Below are 25095 nucleotides of genomic sequence, written 5' to 3' on the forward strand. Positions count from 1 at the left end.
GGTGAAGCCTCTTATGTCATTAACATAGAAATTCATAGAGATAGGTCTCAAAGGACATTAGGACTATCTCATAAGGCCTACATTGAAAAAGTTCTTGAGAAATTTAGGATGAATGAATGTAAGATGAATGCAACACCCATTTTGAAGGGTGACAAATTCAGCTTAAGTCAGTGTATGAAAAATATATTGAAAAAGGAAGAAATGGAAAACATTCCTAATGCATCTGCAGTTGGCAGTTTGATGTATGTACAGGTCTGTATAATACCAGACATATCATTTGCAGTAGGAATGCTTGGCAGATGTCAAAGTAATCCTGGAATGGATCGTTGGAAAGTTGCCAAAAAGATTATGAGATATTTACAAGGAACCAAGGATTACATGCTTACTTATAAGCATGTAGACAATCTAGATGTGGTTGGATATATAGATTCAAATTTTGTCGGATGTCAAGATTCAAAGAAATCCACTTCAGGATATGTCTTTATTCTAGCAGGTGGTGCTATATCTTGGAAGAACACCAAACGGACAATAGTTGCATCATCTACTATGGAGGCAGAGTTAATAGCATGCTTTGAAGCAACCTCACAGGCCAAATGGTTAAAGAATTTTATCACAAGGCTTCAAATTGTGGATTCAATATCAAAGTCATTAAGGATTTACTGTGATAACAAGGCAGCAGTGTTCTTTTCAAAGAACAACAAGAGTGGGAGCAGAAGTAAACACATCGACATAAAGTACCTTGTTGTTAGAGAAAGAATTAAAGAACAAGAAGTGACCATTGAACATATAAGTACTGATTTAATGGTGGTAGACCCTTTGACGAAAGGGCTCTCAATCAAAGTGTTTACAAAACATGTGGAAAACATGGGATTGGTTAGTACACTTTGTTCTTGATCTCTTATTTAATTGTTGATAAAATCAATTTATTTGTGCACATATAGTATATGTTCCTAAAATTGTCCATTGGGACATTAGACCCGCAATGACTTATAAGAAGTGATGCGTAAAGAGTTACCACATAAAGTTTTATTAAGAGAGGTCGTACATTGTGATACATAGAAGGAATTGTTTACTACATAAAGAAAAACAAAACCGCCATGATTCATGTATTATCTTTCTATTAAAGTTAAAGTAATTTTGTGGCCATATTCAGTTTTGAACTTCTCATCTCATAAAGTTTTCAAGATGTATCATGTGAGCCAAGTGGAAGAATGTTAGCACGCATGTTTCCTTTTTTGGTGGCACACATAACACATCTTATTTTATTTTAAAATATTATTATCTAAATTATTATAATTATTATTTTATTCAAAAAAATCAAATATGGGAGATGAGATTTTGCAGTAACTACTTGATATACTAAGACTAAGTCTCCTAAAACTAAATCATCGACTTGAAATTCAAATGGAAGATTTGAATCTAATTTGAAATGGAAGATTTGAATTTGATTTGAAATTCAAATAAGAGATTTTGAAAACTCACAATCCCTTGATGGTAGGAAATGTGAGAGAAAATCTCTCAGTGGATGGGATCTTGACCAGTCTATAAGTATGTTTTGTGATTAACCATTAAGTCACACATTTGGCTTACGGTGATATAGAACTGGCCAAAAATCCTACTCCTACTCTTCTGAAACATAGTGAGAGTAAAGATAATTCTCAAATCTCTTTCTCTATTTCTCATAGTTCTCTTTCTTATTTCAGATTTCTTTCTTGAAAACTTGAGCAGTTATGGCTAGAGATCATATCACTGTTCTCTTCCGCTTGTAAACAATTGTTGGTTTGTAGTTTCTAAATTATGCTTTCAGAAATTTCTAGTATTTTTTGCAAATTTTCTGCAATTTTTTTTTTTTTTAATATTTTAAAATTTTATAAAGATTAAAATGAGAGGAAAAAAACAATAAAATTCAACAAAAATTCCAAAAAGGACCCAAAAATACCTTAAAAAGGGACTTCTATCCTAGGAATGAATCCCCTAAAAATGTAGTGCTACAAACTAAATGAAAACCTAAAGAAAAACTATTTTTTTGAATTAAAGAAAGCCAAATAAAAGTAAAATAAGTAATGAATAATAAATAAAATAAGAAAAGGGTTTTTTAATAAATAAATAAATAATTGGTAGTTCTCTTTGTTTTAGATTTTTTTACAATTAAAAATTTTTATTTATTATTTTCATAACTTCAAAACAAATTCATTAAATTGAATAAATAAATAAATTGAAGTGAACTGGTCAGCTTGGACTAGTAAACCAGCCTAACAAACCGATTTTAGTAGTGGCGCATGCATGCGACACGAGAGAAATGCCTTGTCTTCTCTAAGGACTCGCGGAACAAGTGTTGAAGCCCTTAAATATTCTTGTTTTCTTATGGCGGCGAAATTTAATGTCGACATGGAGGGGGTGCCTTAGTATTAGTAATGCTTGCGGGATCTGTTCAATTCTTACGCCCACTGCCTCCAAATAAAGTTTCTCGCTACAAGATAACATCCCCATAACTAGAGTCATCTTTTTTTATGTGGATTGAGGGCAATTATGTGATCAACACAAAGCGCTCATACCCCGTTTAAGGAGATTGAAAAAAAATCACGTGATCCAAAAATAAGGTTCCATATTACTTCAGGTGCTTTCATGTCAAAGGGCAACTTTATTCTTCTGTAGTCGAATGTGAATCAAGGAATGTATGACAGCAAATTCACAATTGTAAAGAGCATGTCTCTTCAAGTCAAGCCATTGAATCTAGCCCCTCTTTCTTTTTCCTTTTTTTTTTTTTTTTTTTTTGGGGTTGGGGTGAGCCACTGAAGTTCCTTTCTTGTCTTAAATAAGTTAACAAAACCAAGCATCAAGTTACAAATACAGTGCCCAAATCATACATCACAATCTCAGCGAAAGTCCCAATCAGAGGCGTGACATTGGCCCATGGCTCTCACCAAGGAAAGGGTAGTCTGTGTACCCTACAACAGGATCTTGGGTATAGAAGGTAGACCGCACATACCTATTTAAGGGTGCATTGACCTTAAATCTCACCACCAAGTCTGGGTTTGAGATAAACAGGCGCCCATAAGATACCAAATCAGCATCCCCCACAGCCACAGCTTCCATTCCAAGCTCTCTGGTGAACCCACCACTGCAGATGAAAGTTCCCTGATAAGCCCTTCTCCAAGTCCTCATCAGCAGAGCTTCTTCGTCTTCGCTGCCATGTCTGCCCGACTCTGTTTGTCCGTAAGCTGTGTATCGAGGCTGGGTTACGTGAAGATAAGTTAGCTTCGAGCCCAGGTCGACCTGGAGTTTGTTAAGCCTCTTGATCACAGCGAGGCCTAGGCAGAGGGGATCAGAGTCCATGGCATCAAGATGATCAATTGCTGGTGAAATTCTCACACCAACTTTCTCTGGGCCAATTTCTGCAACTACTGCTTGAATTACCTGCATTAAGAATTTGCAGCGGTTCGCAACTGGCCCACCATATTCGTCCATTCGATCATTGATCCCATCCTTCAAGAATTGGTCAATGAGGTAGCCATGGGCTCCGTGGATCTCAATCCCATCGAAACCTGCACGTTTATATTATCATTATGTGATTAGAATAATGACATCAATCAGCACATTCAACATGTTGAGTTCTTGTTGGAACAAAAGAAACAATCAGTGAAAGAGCGTCCAATTTGATAACCCATACACCAAGAGAAACCCCACTATGAAGAGATTTGTGTTCTGTCATAAACACCAAGCATCTAGATTTGATAAAGTAAGGCATATTCTACTCGTTGCTTCAACTAGCAGTGTTAGTATACAAGAGGCAGGGCAGCAGGATGATTCTTTCCATGGATATAAAACTGCTATAGAAGATTCAGTCCTGCGCAAAGACAAGCAGTCATAAAATGTTAAACAAACACTGCCTAAAGATTTTTTGCAAGGTTCTTTACTCATGCTGAAACTGGAGGATTTATGGGCCCTGTTTATGGGCTTTCAAGGCCATTGTTGCAACAGGTCTGCCTATTCAAGTAGTGGCTACAAGATTAAGCATCTTTTTGTTACCAGTGGCAGTGTGCTCTGCCTCCTGAGCTTTTCGTTGGTTGCATTCAAGGGAAAGTTTTAGGTCAGCAGACCTCAGAAGCTATTGTATTTCATCATAGATATTCATGATCTATTAATGCAGGTTTTTTTTTTTCCCGGTATGACCATGGGATTTGTTAGAGCTGTGTGCGTGAATACATTTATGTACACAAACTTACCTTATAAAAAATTACCCATTTACCCATACAATACATATACCTACCTTGTATGAATTAATACACGTGATCCATATGTCTAAATACCTAATTTCTATTTATTAAACTATATGATTCATGTGTGTAAATACCTACATTCAATAGATTAAACCATGCGATCCATGTGTGTACTGTCAGGTGTCCCTCCTTAGTGGGGGACATGCATTAAATGGGTTACTTTTTTTAATTGGTTTTTTGGCTTCTTAAAGTGCACGCCTCGTCTCCCATTAAATTTCAAATCTTTCGGGTGAGTCCCTCTCCATAGCATTGAGCGCATACAGCAAGCAGCTGGCCCTTCATTATTTTTCTCCATTTTTGAATTTTCACTCACACAGAACCTCCGTCTGCAGCAGCACCTCACCAGTGCTGGTCGCCTTCTTCACTGCAGCAACATGCTGCTGCTCTTCTCTTCTGCAACTACGGCCTTGAATTATTGACAGCATTCTGGAATTTTTCTGATTGTGCTCATTTTGGTTGGTTCTTTGAAACTTTGTTTAGAATATTTGGTGAGACATTTCTATCTTGTTACATTTGTTTATACACTCTTTTGTATTTGTAAGGCTTATGCCTTTTTTATCCACTTTGTACAACATATTTGGTGATAGTGGATTTGGACCGCCGTGCCTCGTGGACGTACTTCAACATTTGAGGGAACAACATTAAATTTCTTGTGTCTCCTTTTTTATTTATTGTTTGCATTACTCCATTATTTTACTTGTGGGAATTATTCGTATATAATATTTTTCCCAACAAGTGGTATCAAAGTCATGTTATTTATACGCATTAAATTTGTGTAAATCATGGATGGTAATGTTGGTCGTATGATTAGCTTCAATGGAAGCAATTGGGTAACTTGAAAAACAAAAATGCAAGAAATTTTATTTTGCAAAGATTTGGATGGACCTATTGAGAGTGATAGTCTAAAGCCTAAAGACACAAGTGATGATGAGTGGAATAGGCTTAATAAGAAAACCGTTTGTGTTATCTGACAATGGATTGATGATAGTATTTTTCATCATATTTCTACCAAAACTTCGGCACATGAATTGTGGAAAAAATTAGAGGATCTTTATGATAGAAAGTCGGCCACAAATAAAGCTTTTCTTTTTCGAAAATTGGTGAATTTGAAATATAAAGATGGTGGTCTTATTATCGAGCATTTGAATGAGATGAAAAATATTATCAATCAACTTGCTACTATGAAAATAGTTTTTGATGATGAATTGCACGTCTTAATGCTTCTTAACTCTTTGCCGTAAAGTTGGGAGACTTTAGTTGTGACAGTTAGTAATTCGGCTCCCGATGGAATTGTTACTATGAACCACGTAACTAGCAGCTTATTGAATAAAGAAATTAGAAGAAAATCAGTTAGCTCTTCACATTCAGAGACACTTGTGACAGAAAACCGAGGGAGAGGCAGAAGCAAAAGAAAATATTCTCACCGCAATGATAAATCAAGAGGCCGGTCCAACTCAGTTTCGAAAAAAGATATTGAGTGCTACTATTGTCATAAAAAGGGGCATATGAAGTGGAAATGTAAAAAATTGAAATTCAATGAGCAAAACAAAAAGAAAAATTTTGAGAAAAAGCAAGAAGACGCAACTTCAGTTGCATCTGATGGTTATGATCTTATGGTTGTTTGTGATGAAAGTTGCATTAATCTGACAAGTCAAGAGACTAATTGGGTTATTGATTCCGGTGCGTCATTCCATGTCACTTCTCGGGAGATTTCTTCACTTCTTATTCCAAAGGAAATTATGCAGTTGTTCGGATGGGAAATGAAGGTTTGTCAAAAAATTATTGGCATGGGAAATGTTTGTTTAGAAACAAATCTGGGATGCAAGTTGGTGCTCAAAGATGTAAGACATGTACTCGACATTCGGCTAAATTTGATATCTACCGGAAAGCTTGATGATGAAGGGTTTGACAATCATTTTAGTGATGGAAAATGGAAGCTCACAAAGAGTAATTTGGTGGTGGCTAAAGGCAAGAAGACCGGTACACTCTATATGATGTAAGGTAAAATTGGTAATGGTATTGTGAATGCAATTGAGAGTCACTCTTCCACCGATTTGTGGCATAAGCGGCTTGGGCACATGAGTGAAAAAGGAATACAGTTTTTGTTCAAAAAGAAGCTCCTACCCGGAATGAAGGTACTTCTCTTAAAGCTTGTATTCATTGTTTGGCCGGTAAGCAACATAGAACTCCTTTTCATACAAAGTTTGTTACTAAAAAATCTAATGTTCTAGATTTGATACATTTCGATGTATGTAGTTCGTTGAAAGTTAAATCTCATGGTGGTGCACTTTATTTTGTTACTTTTATTGATGATTGTTCAAGAAAAGTTTGGGCTTACACTTGAAAACTAAATATCAAGTTTTAGATGTGTTTAAATATTTTCAGGTTAAAGCTAAAAGAGAGACTGGAAAGAAGGTGAAATGCGTGCGCTCGAATAATGGTGGAGAGTACATTGGCCCATTTGATGCATATTGTTATAGCCAAGGCATTAGACATCAAAATACCATTAAGAAAACCCCTCAACAAAATGGAATTGCCAAAAGGATGAATCGCACCATACTGGAGAGAATGAGATGTATGCTCTCTCATGTGAAGTTGCTAAAATCATTTTTGGGTGAAGCAATGAGGACGGCAGTGGACTTGATTAATTTGTCTCCTTCAACTCCTTGACTCGGTGAAGTTCTCGAAAAAATTTGGAAAGGTAAGGATGTCACTTATGATCACTTGAAAGTGTTTGGTTGTCGTGCATTTGTTCACATTCTAAAAGATGAAAGATTCAAACTTGATGACAAGACAATGCAATGTATTTTTCTTGGCTATGGGCATGATGAATTTGAATATAATTTGTGGGATCCGGTTGAAAAGAAAGTTGTTAGAAGCGGGGATGTTATATTTTTTAAAGATCAAACAATTGAAGATTTTGGCACGGTTGAGCAACCACGATCTAATGGGAATGATTTTGTTGACTTAGAGTCACCTTCTCCACCTTTGGCACATAATGAAAATATGGAAGATGTTCTTCCACCTCTTGAAGATGTTGAAAATAATGAAATTCCTAGTGACGTTGAAGATGAAAATGAGGGGGAGCAACAAGTTCAAGAGCAAGTTTCGTTCTTCAAGAGAGCCAAGACCTTCAACTAAATATTCATCAAGTGATTATGTTACTCTAACATATCAAATGACGCCCAAAAGCTATCAAGAAGTCATGAACCATGAAAACAAAGTTGAATGGATGGAGGCTATGCAAGAGGAAATCAATTCCATAGTTGACAATCATAGTTATGATTTGGTTAAACTTCCTCCCAGAAAGAAATTTTTGGAAAACAAATGGGTGTTTAGGTTGAAAAATGATGGAAAGAATCTTCGATACAAGGCTAGGCTTGTGGTAAAAGGCTTTGGTCAGAAAAAGGAAATTGACTTCGATAAAATATTTTCACCGGTTGTGAAGATGTCATCTATTCGGGTTGTTCTTGGCATAGCAATTTTGAAGTTGAGCAATTAGATGTGAAAACCGCTTTCTTATATGGTGAATTGGAAAATGAAATTTATATGGAACAACTAGAAGGCTTCAAACAAAAAGGGAAAGAGAATTTAGTGTGAAAATTAAAGAAAAGTTTGATTGGCTTGAAGCAAGCACCACGGAGATGGTACAAGAAATTTGATTCTTTCATGATTGATCATGGTTGCTTAAAAACCTCTTCGGATGATTGTGTGTTTGTGAAAAAATTTCCGAATGGTACTTATATTATTCTCCTACTCTATGTTGATGATATGCTCATTGTAGGACAAGACTTCTCCACGATTGACAAGTTGAAGTTGGAGTTGAGCAAGTCTTTTGCTATGAAAGACTTGGGACCAACAAAGCAAATTCTTGGCATGAGAATTGTTCGTGATCGTAAAAAAGGGCAGATTTGGTTGTCTCAAGAAAGGTATATTGAAAAAGTGCTTTAGAGGTTCAATATGGATAAAGCAAAACCCGTTGGTTGCCTACTTACTAGTCACTTCAAGCTTAGTAACAAAGTCCTACAAGTGAGAAAGACAGGGAAGAGATGAAGAAAATTCCTTATGCTTCGGCCGTTGGCTCATTAATGTATGCAATGGTTTGCACAAGACTGGATTTAGCTCACGCTATTAGAGTTGTTAGTCAGTTTCTCTCTAATCCGAGGAAGGAGCATTGGTTAGTGGTAAAATGGATTCTCCGATACCTTAGAGGCACTTCAAAGGTGTGTTTGTGTTTTGGAAATGGTAAATCAATGCTCCATGGATTCATAGATGCCGACATGACTAGTGATGTTGATTCTAGAAAATCCACTTCAGGTTATTTGATGACTTTTGCAGGGGGAGTTGTGGCATGGCAATCTAAATTACAGAAATATGTTATTCTATCTACTATGGAAGCCGAGTTTATTGCCATTACAGAAGCTTGCAAAGAATTACTTTGGTTGAAGAGATTCTTGAAAGAGTTGGGCATGGAACAAAAAAGGTATATTCTTTATTGTGATAGCCAAAGTGCAATTCATTTGACTAAGAATTTTATCTTCCATTCAAAGTCAAAACATATGGATGTTAGATATCATTGGATTTGGGGTGTGTTGGATAAGAAATAATTGTAACTGGACAAAATTCACACCAACTATAATGGTTCGGATATGATGACAATAGCATTGTCTAGAGACAAGTATGTGAAGTGTTGGTCGGACTGGTAAAGTCATCCCCATAAGTCGAGAGGGGGAGATTTGTCAGGTGTCCCTCCTTAGTGGGGGGCATGCATTAAATGGGTTACTTTTTTTAATTGGTTTTTTGGCTTCTCAAAGTGCATGCCTTGTCTCCCATTAAATTTCAAATCTTTGAGGTGAGTCCCTCTCCAGCCGTAGCATTAAGCGCATACAACAAGCAGCCGGCCCTTCATTATTTTTCTCCATTTTTGAATTTTCACTCACACAGAACCTCTGTCTGCAGCAGCACCTCACCAGCGCTGGTCGCCTTCTTCACTGCAGCAACCTGCTGCTGCTCTTCTCTTCTACAACTACGACCTTAGATTATTAACAGAATTTTAGGATTTTTTCTGGTTGTGCTCATTTTGGTTGGTTTTTTAGAGCTTTGCTCAGAATATTTGGTGAGACATTTCTATCTTACTACATTTGTTTATACACTCTTGTGTATTTGTAAGGCGTATGCCTTTTGTATCCACTCTGTATAACATATTTGATGATAGTGGATTTGGATCACCGTGCCCCGTGGACGTACCTTAACATTTGAGGGAACCACATTAAATTTCTTGTGTCTCATTTTTTATTTATTGTTTGCATTACTCCATTGATTTACTTGTGAAAATTGTTCGTATATAATATTTTTCCCAACATGTACATTGTATAAATTGAGCACTTTAAGGCTAAAGAGAATAGACAATCATTCAAAACAAAATTCACTCATTCTTTCTTTCCAAACTATGTTTAGCTAACATGCTCACAATACTATCTTGAAAATCCCTTTAATCTCAAGCTCTCCCAAAGGGACTCCTACTCCAGAATCTTATATGGAACTTGGAGAAGAGGACCAACTGAGCTATTATGAATAAGTTTAACTCCGTCCAAATGAGTTACATGGGTAGGGGAACAAACGAATTGCCAATGGTATACTTTTTTTGAAAAACTAAAAATAAAAAATAAAAATTATTTTTCATAATTAAGTAGGCCCTTAAATTTTGTGTACCAATATTATAGTAACTAAGGAGTATGTAAGAATCTTAAATGCATGTAGTCATATACTAATTAACAAGTTCTCCGTTAATTATCCTTAGAAACAAGTTGTTTCTTCTTTTTTCTTTTTTTTTTATATGAGTTTATCAATTCCTGGTAGCCAGGAGACTCAAATGCAACACCTTAAGAGGGATACTAAGGCCTAGTATCACAGTCCCAAATCAAATGTGTAGTAAAGAGCTCTTAGGCTTATCAGGATGTTTTATAGGACAAAATCATGAAACCAATTGGCTAAAATGGATAATATCTCATTGGAATTGAGCAAAAACCATTGCACTAAAGCATGTGATGTTTGCATAACACATGGAGATATTACCACAAATAGTTGTGACTTTGGTGACCATTTTAACACTCTTTGTCATTGTTTGTCCCAAGGATCCTTATTACAACAAAGGGACGAGATAGTCACTACCACAATTTCATAATCAAGATTATATATTACAAATCTTACCTTATGTTTGGAAGTGGTATTTGTGTTGGATTTGTGTGGATTTGGATAAAATGTAATATAAAATTATATTAAAATTTGACCAAATCCACCCAAATCTAAACCTAATGTGTTGAATTATGGCTCATTTCTAGAAGCTCACCATTGTTGAACTTGAGATTGTCATGAAAGTCTTCAATGGTGGGCTAGTTTTCAATGGTAGGTAATGAGTTGTTGTAATAGTGTTATTTTTTAACCTATATAAACCCATCACTTCCATTTGATTATTCCACCTAACTTTACCACAGTTTACTATTGCACAGGTAAATAGAGAGTGAATGATTGTGCAAAATTACACCAGGTAAATTCCCAGGGAAGTGGGGGGTTACAACGGACCGCTTAAGTCCCACTTTCCTAGACAGAATTTTCCTTAGACATGTAATTAACACAATATATTACTACAACTATACCCGATAAAAGCTAACTACTGAATAGATAAAAGGAAGAATAACAGAATTTAACGAGGTTCGACTAATTGTACCTACGTCCTCGGACACTATCAACTAATATTCCTCTATAGCAGAAATATTACAAAATGAGAGAGAGAAGAAAGAATGTGTCTAAGAGAGAAGTAGGCAAATTTGGGGATGGAATTACAAATGGAAGTGATGGATTTATATAGGTTAGAAAATAACACTAGTACAACAACTCATCACCTACCATTAAAAACTAGCCCACCATTGAAGACTTCCATGGCAATCTCAAGTTCAACAATGGTGAGCTTCTAAAAATGAGACATAATTCAACAAATCTCCACCTTGGCGAAATTCCATCTCTTAACATCTCTTATGGATTCCATAATATCCTCAAACGCGTTTGTAGCGCCAATCCTTCAATTTTCAATAATGTTGATCAAATTCAAGCAATATTGAAACTTGACCACGGTCACTACTTTTGTCATCATATCAGTAGGATTCTCAATGGTTCGAATTTTCTGGATTACTACTCCACCTTCTTCCAGAATTTCTCGAACAAAGTAATATCGAACGTCAATGTGTTTTGTCCTTGAATGGTAGACTTGGTTCTTTGTTAGATAGATAGCACTTTGGCTATCACAATGCACCTTGATGTGCTTCTATTCAATTCCCAAATCTTTCATCAATCCTTGAAGCCAAATTGGCTCCTTCACAGCCTCTGTGACTGTCATATACTCTGCCTCTGTAGTGGACAAAGTAACTGTTGACTGTAAGGTAGACCTCCAACTAACCGGCGCTTTTGCAAGAGTAAATACATAACCAGTAGTTGACCGACACTTATCCAAATCACCAGCGTAGTCGGAATCACAGTATCCAACAATACTATGGTCATCTTGCTTATCCTGCTCAAATATCAGTCCAACATCTACCGTATACAAAATGTATCGTAGAATCCATTTCACAGCTTGCCAATGTTCCTTTTTAGGATCATGCATATACCTGCTCACAACTCCAACGGCTTATGAAATATCGGGCCTTGTACACACCATGGCATACATCAAGCTACCAACAGCACTTGAATATGGTACTTCTGACATGTATTCTCGTTCTGCTTCAGTTTTTTGAAACATAGATGCATTCAGCTTGAAATGAGGAGCAAGCAGAGTACTAACAGGTTTTGACTTCTCATTCATACCAAAAACGCTTCAGTACTTTCCTCAAATATTGTTTTTGAGTCAAACAAAGCCTCCCCAATTTCCTCCCCAAGCCTTCCCAAGGTTATTCTTAGTATGCTTTGTGGTTGCAGCTTAGTCTGATCTTCCACATCAGAAAAGTTTTCCTTGGGCTACTGGCATTCCGCATCGGCTGCTATTGAATAGCATTTATGGCAGAGATGGTAGATAGTGCAAAAACATCCACATCAAACTCATCTATTCTGGCAAGAACTACTATGACAAATGCCAAATTTGCAGTGGAGATTTTTGACGGCATCGGTCATTTGGGTATGTGGCAAAGTGAGGTTCTAGACGCTCTCTTTCAGCAAGGTCTAGACATTGCCATTGAAGAAGAGAAACCAGGAGATATTGAGAAGAAAAAATGGGGGACCATCAATCGATTAGCATGTGGTACAATTCGAACGTGTCTTTCAAAAGAGCAGAAGTATGCATTCTGTAAGGAAACTTTTGTAAATAAGTTGTGGAAGGCACTGGAGGAAAAGTTTTTGAAGAAAAGCTCTCAGAACAAACTCCCGGGTACCACTATGAATGATCATATCACCAACTTTAATAGGTTGGTTACTAATCTAGTTGGTTACTAATCTAGTTAATCTGGATGAGACTTTTAAAGATGAAAACCTGGCTTTGATGTTGTTGGGATCCCTTCCTGAGGAGTTTGAATTTCTTGAAAGTACTCTACTCCATGGAAAGGATAAAGTGTCTCTTGGCGAGTTTTGTGCTACTTTGTAGAGCTATGAATTGAGGAAGAAGAACAAGCTTGAAAGTACAAGTGGCGCCAACGAGGCTCTAGTAGTTCGAGGCCATTCACAAAACCAGAATAGAAGAAAGAAAGAGAGATCCAAGTCAAGTTCCAAACCAAACAAAGATGAATGTGCCTTTTGTCGAGAAAAAGGGCACTGGAAGAAAGACTGTCCGAAACTAAAGAATAAAGGCAAACCTGATAAAGGAAAAGTCGTCTCAAATGTGGCTAAGTACGAAGATGGAAGCTAAGATCTTTCACTTGCTGTTACGCCGTCAACTAGTTCTTCGAGTATATGGCTACTAGATTCTAGGTGTAGTCATCATATGTGTCCCAATCGGGATTGGTTCTTTGATTTTAAAGAACTAGTAGGTGGAGTCGTCTACACAGCAAATGACATCCCTCTTACCACACATGGGATTGGTTCAGTCTGCTTGAGGAATCAAGATGGATCAATCAAAATATTGACAGACATTAGATATGTACCAAGTTTCATGAAGAATCGTATTTCTGTGGGAACCCTAGAATCAAAGGGATTCAAAGTAACAGCAGAAAACAAAGTCATGAAGATCATCTCTGATGCACTCATGGTAATCAAGGGAATTCGGAAGAACAATAACTTGTATCACTATCAAGGTCGTACAGTTATTGGGACAACAGCAACAATTTCTACTGATGATAAGGAAATAGAAGCAACTAAGTTATGGCATATACGCTTGGGGCATGCAGGTGAAAAATCTTTGAGACTTCTTACAAATCAAGGATTATTAAAGGGAGCGAAGACCTGCAAGCTAGATTTCTGTGAACATTGCATCAAAGGGAAGCAAACAAAAGTGAAATTTGGTACTGCAATCCATGATACCAAGGGTATTTTGGATTATGTTCACTCAGATGTGTGGGGACCTTCCAAGACAACTTCACTGGGAGGAAAACACTACTATGTGACCTTTGTTGACGATTTTTCTCGAAAAGTATGAGTGTATACTATGAAAACTAAAGATGAAGTGTTAGGAGTCTTTCTCAAATGGAAAAATAAGGTGGAAACTCAAACAAGCAGAAGGATCAAGCGCCTCTGTACAGATAATGGTAGAGAATATAGAAGTGATCCATTTCTTAAAGTCTGCGAAGAAGAAGGTATTATACAACACTTCACAGTGAGAAGTACACCACAACAAAATGGAGTGGCAGAACGTATGAATCGAACATTGTTGGAGAAGGTTCGATGTATGTTGTCCAATGCTGGGTTGGGTAGAGAATTTTGGGCTGAGGCTGTAACATATGTCTGCCACCTCATCAACCGCCTACCATCTACTGCTATTTGTGGTAAAACACCATGGGAGAAATAGTTTGGAAAGCCTACTACAGATTATGATTCCTTACATGTATTCGGTTCCACTACCTACTATCATGTCAAGGAATCAAAGCTAGATCCTAGGGCTAAGAAAGCAATCTTTATGGGAATCACCTCTGGAGTAAAGGGATATCGTCTTTGGTGTCCAAAAACAAAGAAGATAATCTTCAGCAGGGATGTTACCTTTAATGAATCTACTTTTTTAAAAAGGGTGACAACAGAAAGTGTTGAGCAAAAAGATGGTGCTCCAAAACAAGTGGAGTTTGATAGAAGAATTGTTTTCCCAGAAAATGAAGACTCTCCTATGGTAGAAGAAGAGTCGCCTGAAGAAGATGTTTCAACCTAAGAACCTCCACAGCAACATGAATCTATTGCATTGAGTAAGCCAAAGAGAAAAATTAGAAAGCCTGCTAGCTTTGTTGACATGGTGGCTTACGCATCTCCAATTGCAAACGATGATACTCTTGTCACTTACAATGAAGCAATCCAAAGTTCAGAAGAAGAAAAGTGGAGGGGAGCCATGAATGAAGAAATGCAATCCCTTCATAAGAATCGAACATGGAAGCTTGTTAGTCTTCCGAAGGGAAAGAAGGCAATTGGGTGTAAATGAGTATATACAAAGAAAGATGGATTTCCTGACTGTTCGCTACAAAGCAAGGTTGGTGGCTAAAGGCTATGCACAAATGGAGGGAATTGATTACAATGAGGTATTTTCTCCAGTTGTAAAACATTCCTGCATTAGAATCTTATTGGCTTTGGTAGCAAAATTGGATATGGAACTAGTTCAATTGGATGTAAAAACTGCATTTTTATATGGAGACTTGGAAAAGGAAATCTACATGACTCAGTCAAGAGGTTTCAAAGTTGCTAGAAAAAAAAATATGGTATGCAAACTTGAAAAATCGTTGTATGGATTAAAGCAATCCCCAAGGCAGTGGTACAAACGATTTGACAAGTTTATGATGGGATAAAAGTACAGAAGAAGCAAATATGATCACTGTGTGTATTTTTGCAAGCTATAAGATAGATCTTACATATATCTTCTTCTTTATGTTGATGATATATTGATAGCCTCCAAGAGTTAGACAAAAATTGACAAACTGAAGGCTCGGTCGAATAGGGAGTTTAGGATTAAGGACCCAGGCGAAGCAAAGAAAATTCTCGGTATAGAGATAAGTAGAGATTGGAAATCGGGGAGACTTGGTTTGACTCAAAAACAAATTTAAGGAAAGTACTGAAGCGTTTTGGTATGAATGAGAAGTCAAAACCTGTTAGTACTCCGCTTGCTCCTCATTTTAAGCTGAATGTATCTATGTCTCCAAAAACTGAAGCAGAACGAGAATACATGTCAAAAGTACCGTATTCAAGTGTTGTTGGTAGCTTGATGTATGTCATGGTGTGTACAAGACCCGATATTTCACTAGCCGTTGGAGTTGTGAGCAGGTATATGCATGATCCTGGAAATGAACATTGGCAAGCTGTGAAATGGATTCTATGATACATTTTGTATACGGTAGATGTTGGACTGATATTTGAGCAAGATAAGCAAGATGGCCATAGTATTGTTGGATACTGTAATTCCAACTACACTGGTGATTTGGATAAGCATCGGTCAACTACTGGCTACGTATTTACTCTTGCAAAAGCGCCATTTAGTTGGAGGTCTACCTTACAGTCAACAGTTGCTTTGTCCACTACAGAGGCAGAGTATATGGCAGTCACAGAGGCTGTGAAGGAGGCAATTTGGCTTCAAGGATTGATGAAAGATTTGGGAATTGAACAGAAACACATCAAGGTGCATTGTGATAGCCAAAGTGTTATCCGTCTAGCAAAGAACCAAGTCTACCATTTAAGAACAAAGCACATTGACATTTGATATCACTTTATTCGAGAAATTTTAGAATAAAGTGGAGTAGTAATCCAGAAGATTCGAACCACTGAAAATCCTGCTGATATGATGACAAAAGTGGTGACTGTGGTCAAGTTTCAATATTACTTGAATTTGATCAACATTGTTGAAAATTGAAAGACTGGCGCTACAAGCGCGTTTGAAGACATTATGGAATTCATGGGAGATGTTAAGAGATGGAATTTCGTCAATGTGGAGATTTGTTGAATTATGGCTCATTTATAAAAGCTCACAATTGTTGACTTGAGATTGCCATGGAAGTCTTCAATGGTGGGCTAGTTTTCAATGGTGAGTGATGAGTTGTTGTAATAGTGTTATTTTCTAACCTATATAAACTCATCACTTCCATTTGTAATTCCATTCCCAAATTTGCCTACTTCTCTCTTAGGCACATTTTCTCTTCTCTCTCTCATTTTGTAATATTTCTGCAATAGAGGAATATTAGTTAATAGTGTCCGAGGACATAGGCACAATTAGCCGAACCTCGTTAAATTCTGATGTTCTTCCTTTCATCTATTTAGTAGTTAACTTTTGTCGGGTATAGTTGTAGTAATATATTATACTAATTACATATCTAAGGAAAATTCTGTTTAGGAAAGTGGGACTTAAGCGGTCCGTTGTGACCCCCCACTTCCCTGGGAATTTACTAATTTTACACAATCATTCACTCTCTATTTACCTGTGCAATAGTAAACTGTGGTAAAGTTAGATGGAATTACAAATGGAAGTGATGGGTTTTTATAGGTTAGAAAATAACACTATTACAACAACTCATCACCTACCATTGAAAACTAACCCATCATTGAAGACTTTTATGACAATTTCAAGTTCAACAATGGTGAGCTTCTAGAAATGAGTCATAATTCAACAAATCCCAAGTTTCACAATATAATGATCAAAATCTATGTTCTCAAACATAGTCTTACTATTAATAAGAGGAATTGGAATCACTAGTCAATATATGGTTTTCCCATATTATTTTCGAAAAAGAAGTCCTACACGAAAGCACATGTTTTCGCTTAAATTTCACAAACCAATTCACTCATAACTATTGTAAATCATAAATAATTACCAAATGTGTGTATCCGTGACTATTTTAGGGGAAAAGTAAACAATTTTTGACTTAACATTTTTCTTCTACATTATCCCTACAATGCCTTTGGTTATGCTTTACAAATCACGAATGCATGAATAACTCTATAATAACTTCATTTTAAAGTCCCTATTATTCTCTTAACTCCCATTATTATTATTATTATTGTTATTATTATAATTATTATTAAAACTTTTTATCATTCCTATGACTTTTATAGTTTTTCAAAAATAAAATAATTTTACATCATCATAGATTTCATCCTTAACACTAAAAAAGGAAAAAAGAGGCGTAAAGAAAAAAACCTGCTTGAATGGCATTGGCAGCGGCCCGGCGATAGTCGTCCACCACCAGCGGTATTTGGGAGGTTTGGAGGGCGCGAGGGTTGGGGTACTTCCCATGCTTCCCGTCGGGCATCAGTATCCTCCATCTCCCCGATATGCCCCTGTTCGTCGACGATATTGGCTCCCCAGTCCCACCCGGTTGATACACTGATCATCATCATCATTGATTAAAAAAACCAGAAAATCCGTACGGTCAACATTACTCCTAACGTTTCAACTAAATTAAAAGTGAACCCTACTCCGATCAAAGCCATTGATTTGGCCGACCAAAGAGGAACCTACCGGGGTGCGAAGCGCGGCCAACGTGCCAGAGTTGACAGAAGATGAGGCTGCCTCTGGCGTGAACGGCGTCCACCACCTTCTTCCACGCCTCCACCTGCTCTTCCCTGTATATCCCTGGGCAGTGCGGAAACCTGCTCCATTTCACATTCCCACTAAACTCAGCCAATCCTGTTCCTCCATTTTGGATAGTTTGCTCATAGTATATATCTTTGGAGGAAAAAAAAAAAAAATCAAAAGCGCAAATAAAAAAAAAGAAATTAAGATTATTGTAAATATTTTTTATTGAAAATTATAAAAACTCAGTTTCTGCGTTTAGTAAAAAAATTATAAAGCTTTTTTAAATATTTAAAAAGGATTAAAACATATAACTAATGTACTGATAATTTTGTAATACTTGAAAAAAAAAAAAAAAAAAAACATTGAGCACACTCATACATTAGAATAATTATTCAGAAAATAAAAAATGGCCTTCATCTTTTCAAAAATTAAAATTCATAACTTTTAAAAATTAACCAAAATAAAAATAAAAAAGATAACTTTTAAAAAGTTGAAAAAAATAATTTACTAAGAGCAGTATAAATAATTTTCACCTTTAAAAAAAAAAAAAAAAAAAAAACCACACTCATCCTTAATCTTTTCAGTGGATTTGTTTCATTAAAGTTGTCTAATAAGCCACTCTTATCTCATGTTTTGGCTAACAAAAAAGTACTGAAGGACGGGACTCTTTAACTCATCAAAGGTGAGCCAGAATTGGCTAGCCCAAATAATAATAATAATAATCCACTCATATTTAAATATACAAGAAGATAATTATAATAATCAATCCACTCCAAATGCATCCCTAAATGCTTAAAAGTAAATTATTGTTAACGATTCCCAGTGTACAGACCTCTCATGTTTAGTTTATTCTTGAGATGATGATAAAAAATAACTTCTTATTTCCAAAATACAGCTATATTGAAAACGATCAGTCAAAAATCTTTCCAAATTGAAGTCCACAACATAATATTGTTAAATGGGTAAATAAGTCCAATAAGCTATTTCAATCATGTGATTACCTATTATTAAAGTGATATTATTTAATTTAAAAAGCCTATGATCAGATTAAATTAAACTTGCAAATTCAAATATTACAATATTAAAATCAAAATAATAAAAACTAAGGCGCAATTAAACAAAAATCCAAGATAAAGACATAAAGTGCATAATCATTTGAACATATTCACGATCCGACACAAGATCCGCCATACACGCGTCCAACCGGCCCCACCTAGCCCAGCACTAAAGATGGACAATGGACTCGCTTTCTGCGAGTGGAATTTATGTTTCCGAAAAAAACCCTGCGAGACATAACGGAGTAAAGAACTTACCCGGCGGCCGTGGGGGAGATCAGAGTGCCTTCGGTGATGAGGAATGCACCGGGGGTTGACCTCTGGGTGTAGTACTCCACGTGCGCCGCCCCCGGCATCCCGTTCACCGCCCTGCACCTAGTCATCGGTGCCAGCACCACCCTGCACCACCAATCCCGTTTCCGTAAATATCTCAGACACTCCAGGGCATTTTCGTCCAAAAAATAAAACTAACGATCCTAGCTTTTTTGTTCAAGATCAAAAGCTAACCCCGGAGGACTGAAAGCGTAGATGGATCAAAGACTATTTAATTATTAAAGAACCATCAATTCTTAAATTTAAATGATCTTATAATCAGGGCATTGAAAAGATAATACGAAATTATAAATATAATGAACTTGGTTATAATCACTTATAAACTGAATGATTGAAGATATTTTAAGAAGGGAAAAAAAAAAAATGAACTGCCTCTCCTTTTTTTTAATAAGGAAAATATTATAATATAGATATTGATTTGTGTGATATTTTCTAAAAACTCACCAAAAACTCCATTAAGGATTCTTTAGTTCTTAAAGAAGAAAGAATTCTTGAATATATTTGTTGATATTTTTGAGAGATTCGATTAAATTTAAGTTTAATTTCTAAATTTTAAGCTGAAAAAGGATAGCTGAAGAGACTGAAATTGATAGTCACACAGAGATGGAGGTAAGAAGAGATGAATGAACCTGTGAGAGAGGTTGAACTTGCCCATCTTGTACGGGGAGAAGAGATCTAACCGCTCCGTCACCGGCTCCGCCATCGTTGGTGGCGGCAAGCGCCGTGATCCGCTTCGGATTTCAGAAAAGGTGGAAAGAAAGAACTAGCGGGGAAGCACTCAGAGTGCGCGCACTTTAATGGGAAGAAAGCGGGTGATTGGCTGGGTGGGTGTGATCCGGTGTTGCCGACCATACCGACTCGTTTCGTGTTCTCGCCATGCGATTCGGACGCGTGGACTTCATTTTTTGAACGGAATGGAGTTTGATTCGTCACATGGTGGTATAAAAGTCAGGAACGATGTTCACGTGGATTTTCCGTGGAATTTAAAAAGGCGACTTGCGAGTTGCGCCGCCTGGGAAGTCATTGCCGTCCAAGGGCCTTCCGTTGGCCGATCTGGGCTGCAATGGGTTGAGAAATCTTTGATTTTGGGCCTTCCCGGCCCAATCGGTGGACTTTTATTTCTTACATTTTGGGTTTAACAATTTGGGAGAAAAAAAAAGTGTCACCATCTTCAAGAACACACTTGAAAAGGAGCGTGTTGACTAAATTTGTCAAATAAACATAATGTGGGAATGAAATCAAGTTGATAATGAAAATGTGTTTGTAACGTAATTATTGTGTTTGGATATTCATGTAGAATGATTGCACGATTAATAGGAGTAAAATATAATGTATTTTTAAAAAATACCCTTTTATATCAAAATTTTAATTTTGATATTTATGTTTTTGAAAAAGTATAGATAATGGAGGCTGGCGATGGTGTTTCATCTCGTTCTCGTTGCAGCAACATGGCATATGCAAAGATAACGGAGGCTGGTGATGGTGGTTCATCTCGTTTAATGGAGAAATTTGTTAGGGGAGGGCTGTAGAGGGATTTCTAAAAAAACAAAGAAAAAAAAAAGACAAAAGACTTCGTTCCTAACCAATGGTATTGACATGTTCAGACTACAAGGAAGCTAGTTGTCCCGACTTAGTGAATGGACATCTTGATATGAAAAAGTAAGAGTATGGAAAGGAATAAAAGTGACAATGAAAAATGGGATTAATGAAATCCATGAAGTCACCTCTAACCTTATATTTGCCTAAGTGTGGTTAAATCACTTAATTACTATCAATTAATTCATTTTTAAGTTTAATCTAAGGTCAAGAAACTAATAATCAAGGTTTGTGTCATCAGAATCAAGTTTGAGAATATGGTTATACGAGAGAAAGGTACTAACACCTCTTGAACAGTACCCAAGTAGCCTGAGATTACGCTTCAAATTCAATTAACTAAGACTTTTTTTTATTGATTTACCATCTTTTTAAGCATTGAACAACTCTATATAAACATAGATTATCCTTGTCACAACCCAATTTCTCCACCATTTTTTTCCAAAATTAAATAAAGAATAATAATTATCATTATTTGTCATATCAAAACCTGATATCATATATCATCAAGACCCGACCCGTAGAGAGATACCGGGTAATCAGTCCATCATATAAGAACATACCTAATAGTGGAAATTCATATTTACATACCATCCAAAATACAAATAACCAGAGTTCTATACATCTATTTACATCCCCAAAAGTCCATAACATACCCTAGGGGATTACACAAACACATTCCCCAACACAAAATGCTTACCCTATCTATCAGGGTACCAGATCCCCTCTATCTCGGAGTTCTATCTCATAGTCTATTACGGTTCCCTAAAATATTAAAATATTTGGGTAAGACTCCTCTTAGTAACACGGAATAAATTATTCACAATTACATCATATTACATTCCATTTTAATACATATACTAGCTGGGAGAAAATATATAGATATGTACTCATAATCATATATGTGTGTAAATCATATTTTTTTCAAAAGCACTCTTATCATTTTCGTAATAATATATGTACTCTCTTATTTCTCAAAATCATATTCACATTTTCTTTCATAAGCTTTTCTTTCTCGTATTCATATTTCAATAGCTTTCGAAATTTTTCTTTCTCATTTTCATTTTCACATTCTACCCCATGGGTATCCTCCAATATATTTCACAACATGTCTGCTGTTCATTATCGTGTCTGTAATGAGTAATCACAATCCAGCTCATGAGTTTCCGCCAATATAGAATCCACTACGTTTCTGTAACTCATGACTGCCCTGAGGATGTTCCCATCTCATCGTCATGCTTCCTCCCATGGCGGGGTTGTGCGGCCCGAAAGCTGGACCTAATCGTGGTTGGCCTACTCGGTTAGATCAGAGGGGAATGTGTCTCTAGTACAAATGACCTACCCAATCATGGTCCAGACCCCAGGAGGGCATCACAACCCTTCACAGGCCCATTCAACTGTTTCGCCACACTCTCCATGAGATCATGTGATTGCACTATCACCTCACTAGCAACAGTACCGTGTTCTCTATCAACAGTAGTCCATTAGGATACTCATTTCCACATTTGCATATTCACCTTTCAATATTCTCAATTCAGTATTTACATTTTAGTAATCACAATTCAGTATTTACATTCATCTTATCACATCAGTAGTATTCTCATTATTTTCTATACACATTTCATTCTCATAATAGTGTATATCTCATCTCACGTATTTCAACATTTCTCAATAAAACATATCAATATACCATATTTCATTATATCCCAGTAAATTGCACATCTATATATATATATATATATATATATATATATATATATATACATATATATCACATTTCTTCTTTTTTCTATAAAACCATTATGTATGCCACTTTTCATCATTTCCATATAAAAATCGCATACCATCACAATTATGTATATAAAACATAATTAAATTTTCATAACTTCATTTTTGTATAAAACAGTTCAGTATATATATATATATATATATATATATATATATATATATATATATTTCATAATCTCATTTTCCTCAACTCAAATCATATATCCCAATTGCAATTCCTTCCTAGTATAAACCTGTTATCTCATATTTTTCAAGCCACACAATTTTTATATAATATTTATAACATAATAACCGAAGGTAAAATATCATATCTCATTTTCACATACTTTAACTCAACAAGTCATTTTCCAAAAATAGCTGTTATAATTTATTCCTCTTACATGACTTACTGAGAGGCCCGCTAAAACCCAAATCTTACGCCCGCAGCGTTCGAAACTCAAAACCCTGAAATTGACATCTTTCCCAAATCAATCAATTTATCTCCCAAAATATTTCTCATTTAGCATTTCCTAGGCCCTACATACTCTAAATAAACACTTAAACTCTAAAATACCTTACTTACCCTGATTTTGGAGTGGTGCCCAAGGACTCCAAATCAACAATCTGCTCTGGTTAAGTTGTAAAGAATCTCCCCCACGAACCCCGTGGTGGCTTCTGATCATCGAAACGAGCTAAAACGAAGCTGAAATCGAAGAGAGAATGGTGAGGAACCGAAGGTTAAATAGAGAGTGAGAGTGAAGAAGAAATGAATTTCCTCGTTGAAATATGATTTTAACATATATATATATATACCGCTGGTCACTTGCATTCGTCGACGAGACACGTGTACTCGTTGACGAACCACAGAAGGGCATTCGTCAACGAATGTAATGGGTTCGTCGATGAACCCTTAATAACCTGAAATTCTCTGCTCTCGGTATTTCCTCATCGACAAGACACGTGTACTTCGTCAACGAGACCTAGAAGGACATTCATTGACGAAGACCATGAGTTTGTTAACGAATCCCTACTGATGCCCCTCATTTTCCTCCTTTTCTTTCTCTTTCTTTTATTTTCTTTTATTACTTTCATAAATTAAAATTTTTTGAGGTCTCTACATTCTCCCCTTCTTATTAAATTTCGTCCTCGAAATTGTTGTTCATCACCTTTTCATCCTTAAAGAAAACATCCCAATTTTATTAATTACCCTCACTTATGGTAAAGGAATACCGTGGTTATAGAAAAAGGGTTTTGGGAGATTACAATCATGTACTTTACTAAATTCAAAAGAAAACTCCCCCAAAATCATTCATAATCAAAACCAAAACACTACCTATCCTATACTATACAAATTAAAAAACATACCTTGTTATTCACTTTCTTTTTCCCAGTTAAACCTTGGGTCCCACTGAACAAGTGTGGGTATATCTAGCACATCTGTTCTTCTAATTCCCAGGAAGTTTCCTCTACTGCATGATTGCGCCATAACACTTTTACTAGTGGGATCCTCTTTGTACGCAACTCTTGTTCCTTCTAGTCTAAAATATGCACTGACATCTCTTCATAAGATACGACATCATCAAGCTCCAGTGCCTCATAACTAATCATATGGGAGGGATCTGAGACGTATTTCCTTAACATGGAAATGTGAAATACGTCGTGGATTCTAGACAAAATCGGTGGTAATGCCAACCTGTAGGCAATTGGACATACTCTTTCAAAAATTTCGAATGGTCCAATATACCTAGAGCTTAGTTTACCCTTCCTCCTAAATCTTATAACTCTTTTCATTGGTGCCACTTTTAGAAATATATGATCTCTTGCGTCAAACTCCAACTCTCGCCGACGAGTATCTGTATAACTCTTCTGCCAACTCTATGCTGTTCTGATCTTGTCTCTAATTCTAACTTTTTCATGAGTCTGCTATATCAGATCTGACCCCAAAATCTGTTCTTCTCTAATCTCATCCCAGTACAACGGGGATCAACACCTTCTACCATATAACGCCTCATATCGGGTCATCCTAATGTTGGCTTGATAGTTGTTATTTTAAGCAAACTCGACCAATGGCATGTACTGTATCTAACTGCCCCCGAAGTCTAGCACACAAGCTCGTAGCATATCCTCTAGTATCTCTATCGTCTTCTCCATTTGCCCATCTATCTGAGGATGAAATTCTGTGCTGAACATCAACTGAGAACCTATGGCCTTCTGCAAACTCTTCCAAAACTGAGATGTAAACTGTAGGTCTCGGTCCAATACTATGGAAACTGGTACACCATGCAGTCTAACTATATCCTGAATATACAAATCCACTAGTCTGCTTATGGAGTAGTTAATTCTGATAGGAAGGAAATGGGCAGTCTTTCTTTAGTCGATCTATGACTACCCAAAT

General features: G+C 36.4%; 1 protein-coding gene across 1 annotated transcript; it reads right to left on the bottom strand.

Annotated features, from left to right (window-relative positions):
• Window positions 1-2727: 2727 nt before the first annotated feature.
• LOC131157288 (12-oxophytodienoate reductase 3) lies at window positions 2728-20296 on the bottom strand. The gene is made up of 5 exons (XM_058111328.1): window positions 19970-20296; window positions 19266-19406; window positions 17896-18026; window positions 17575-17760; window positions 2728-3545 (listed from the first exon to the last, which is right to left on the bottom strand). The coding sequence occupies exons 1-5, from the start codon at window positions 20041-20043 to the stop codon at window positions 2893-2895; spliced, it is 1185 nt and encodes a 394-aa protein (XP_057967311.1). The 5' UTR covers window positions 20044-20296; the 3' UTR covers window positions 2728-2892.
• Between the last annotated feature and the right edge of the window lie 4799 nt (window positions 20297-25095).

Source organism: Malania oleifera, chromosome 6, assembly GCF_029873635.1.
Source record: "Malania oleifera isolate guangnan ecotype guangnan chromosome 6, ASM2987363v1, whole genome shotgun sequence".
NCBI classification, from domain to species: Eukaryota; Viridiplantae; Streptophyta; class Magnoliopsida; order Santalales; family Ximeniaceae; genus Malania; species Malania oleifera.

What these genes read in the sequence shown, in the direction of transcription:
- LOC131157288 (XM_058111328.1), bottom strand. Translation starts at nt 20,043, where the DNA reads ATGGCGGAGCCGGTGACGGAGCGGTTAGATCTCTTCTCCCCGTACAAG. An exon ending in ATCTCCCCCACGGCCGCCGG is followed by an intron (nt 18,027 to 19,265) that starts GTAAGTTCTTTA and finishes GAAATGGAGCAG; the next exon opens with GTTTCCGCACTGCCCAGGGA. An exon ending in TGGCCGCGCTTCGCACCCCG is followed by an intron (nt 17,761 to 17,895) that starts GTAGGTTCCTCT and finishes GATGATGATCAG; the next exon opens with TGTATCAACCGGGTGGGACT.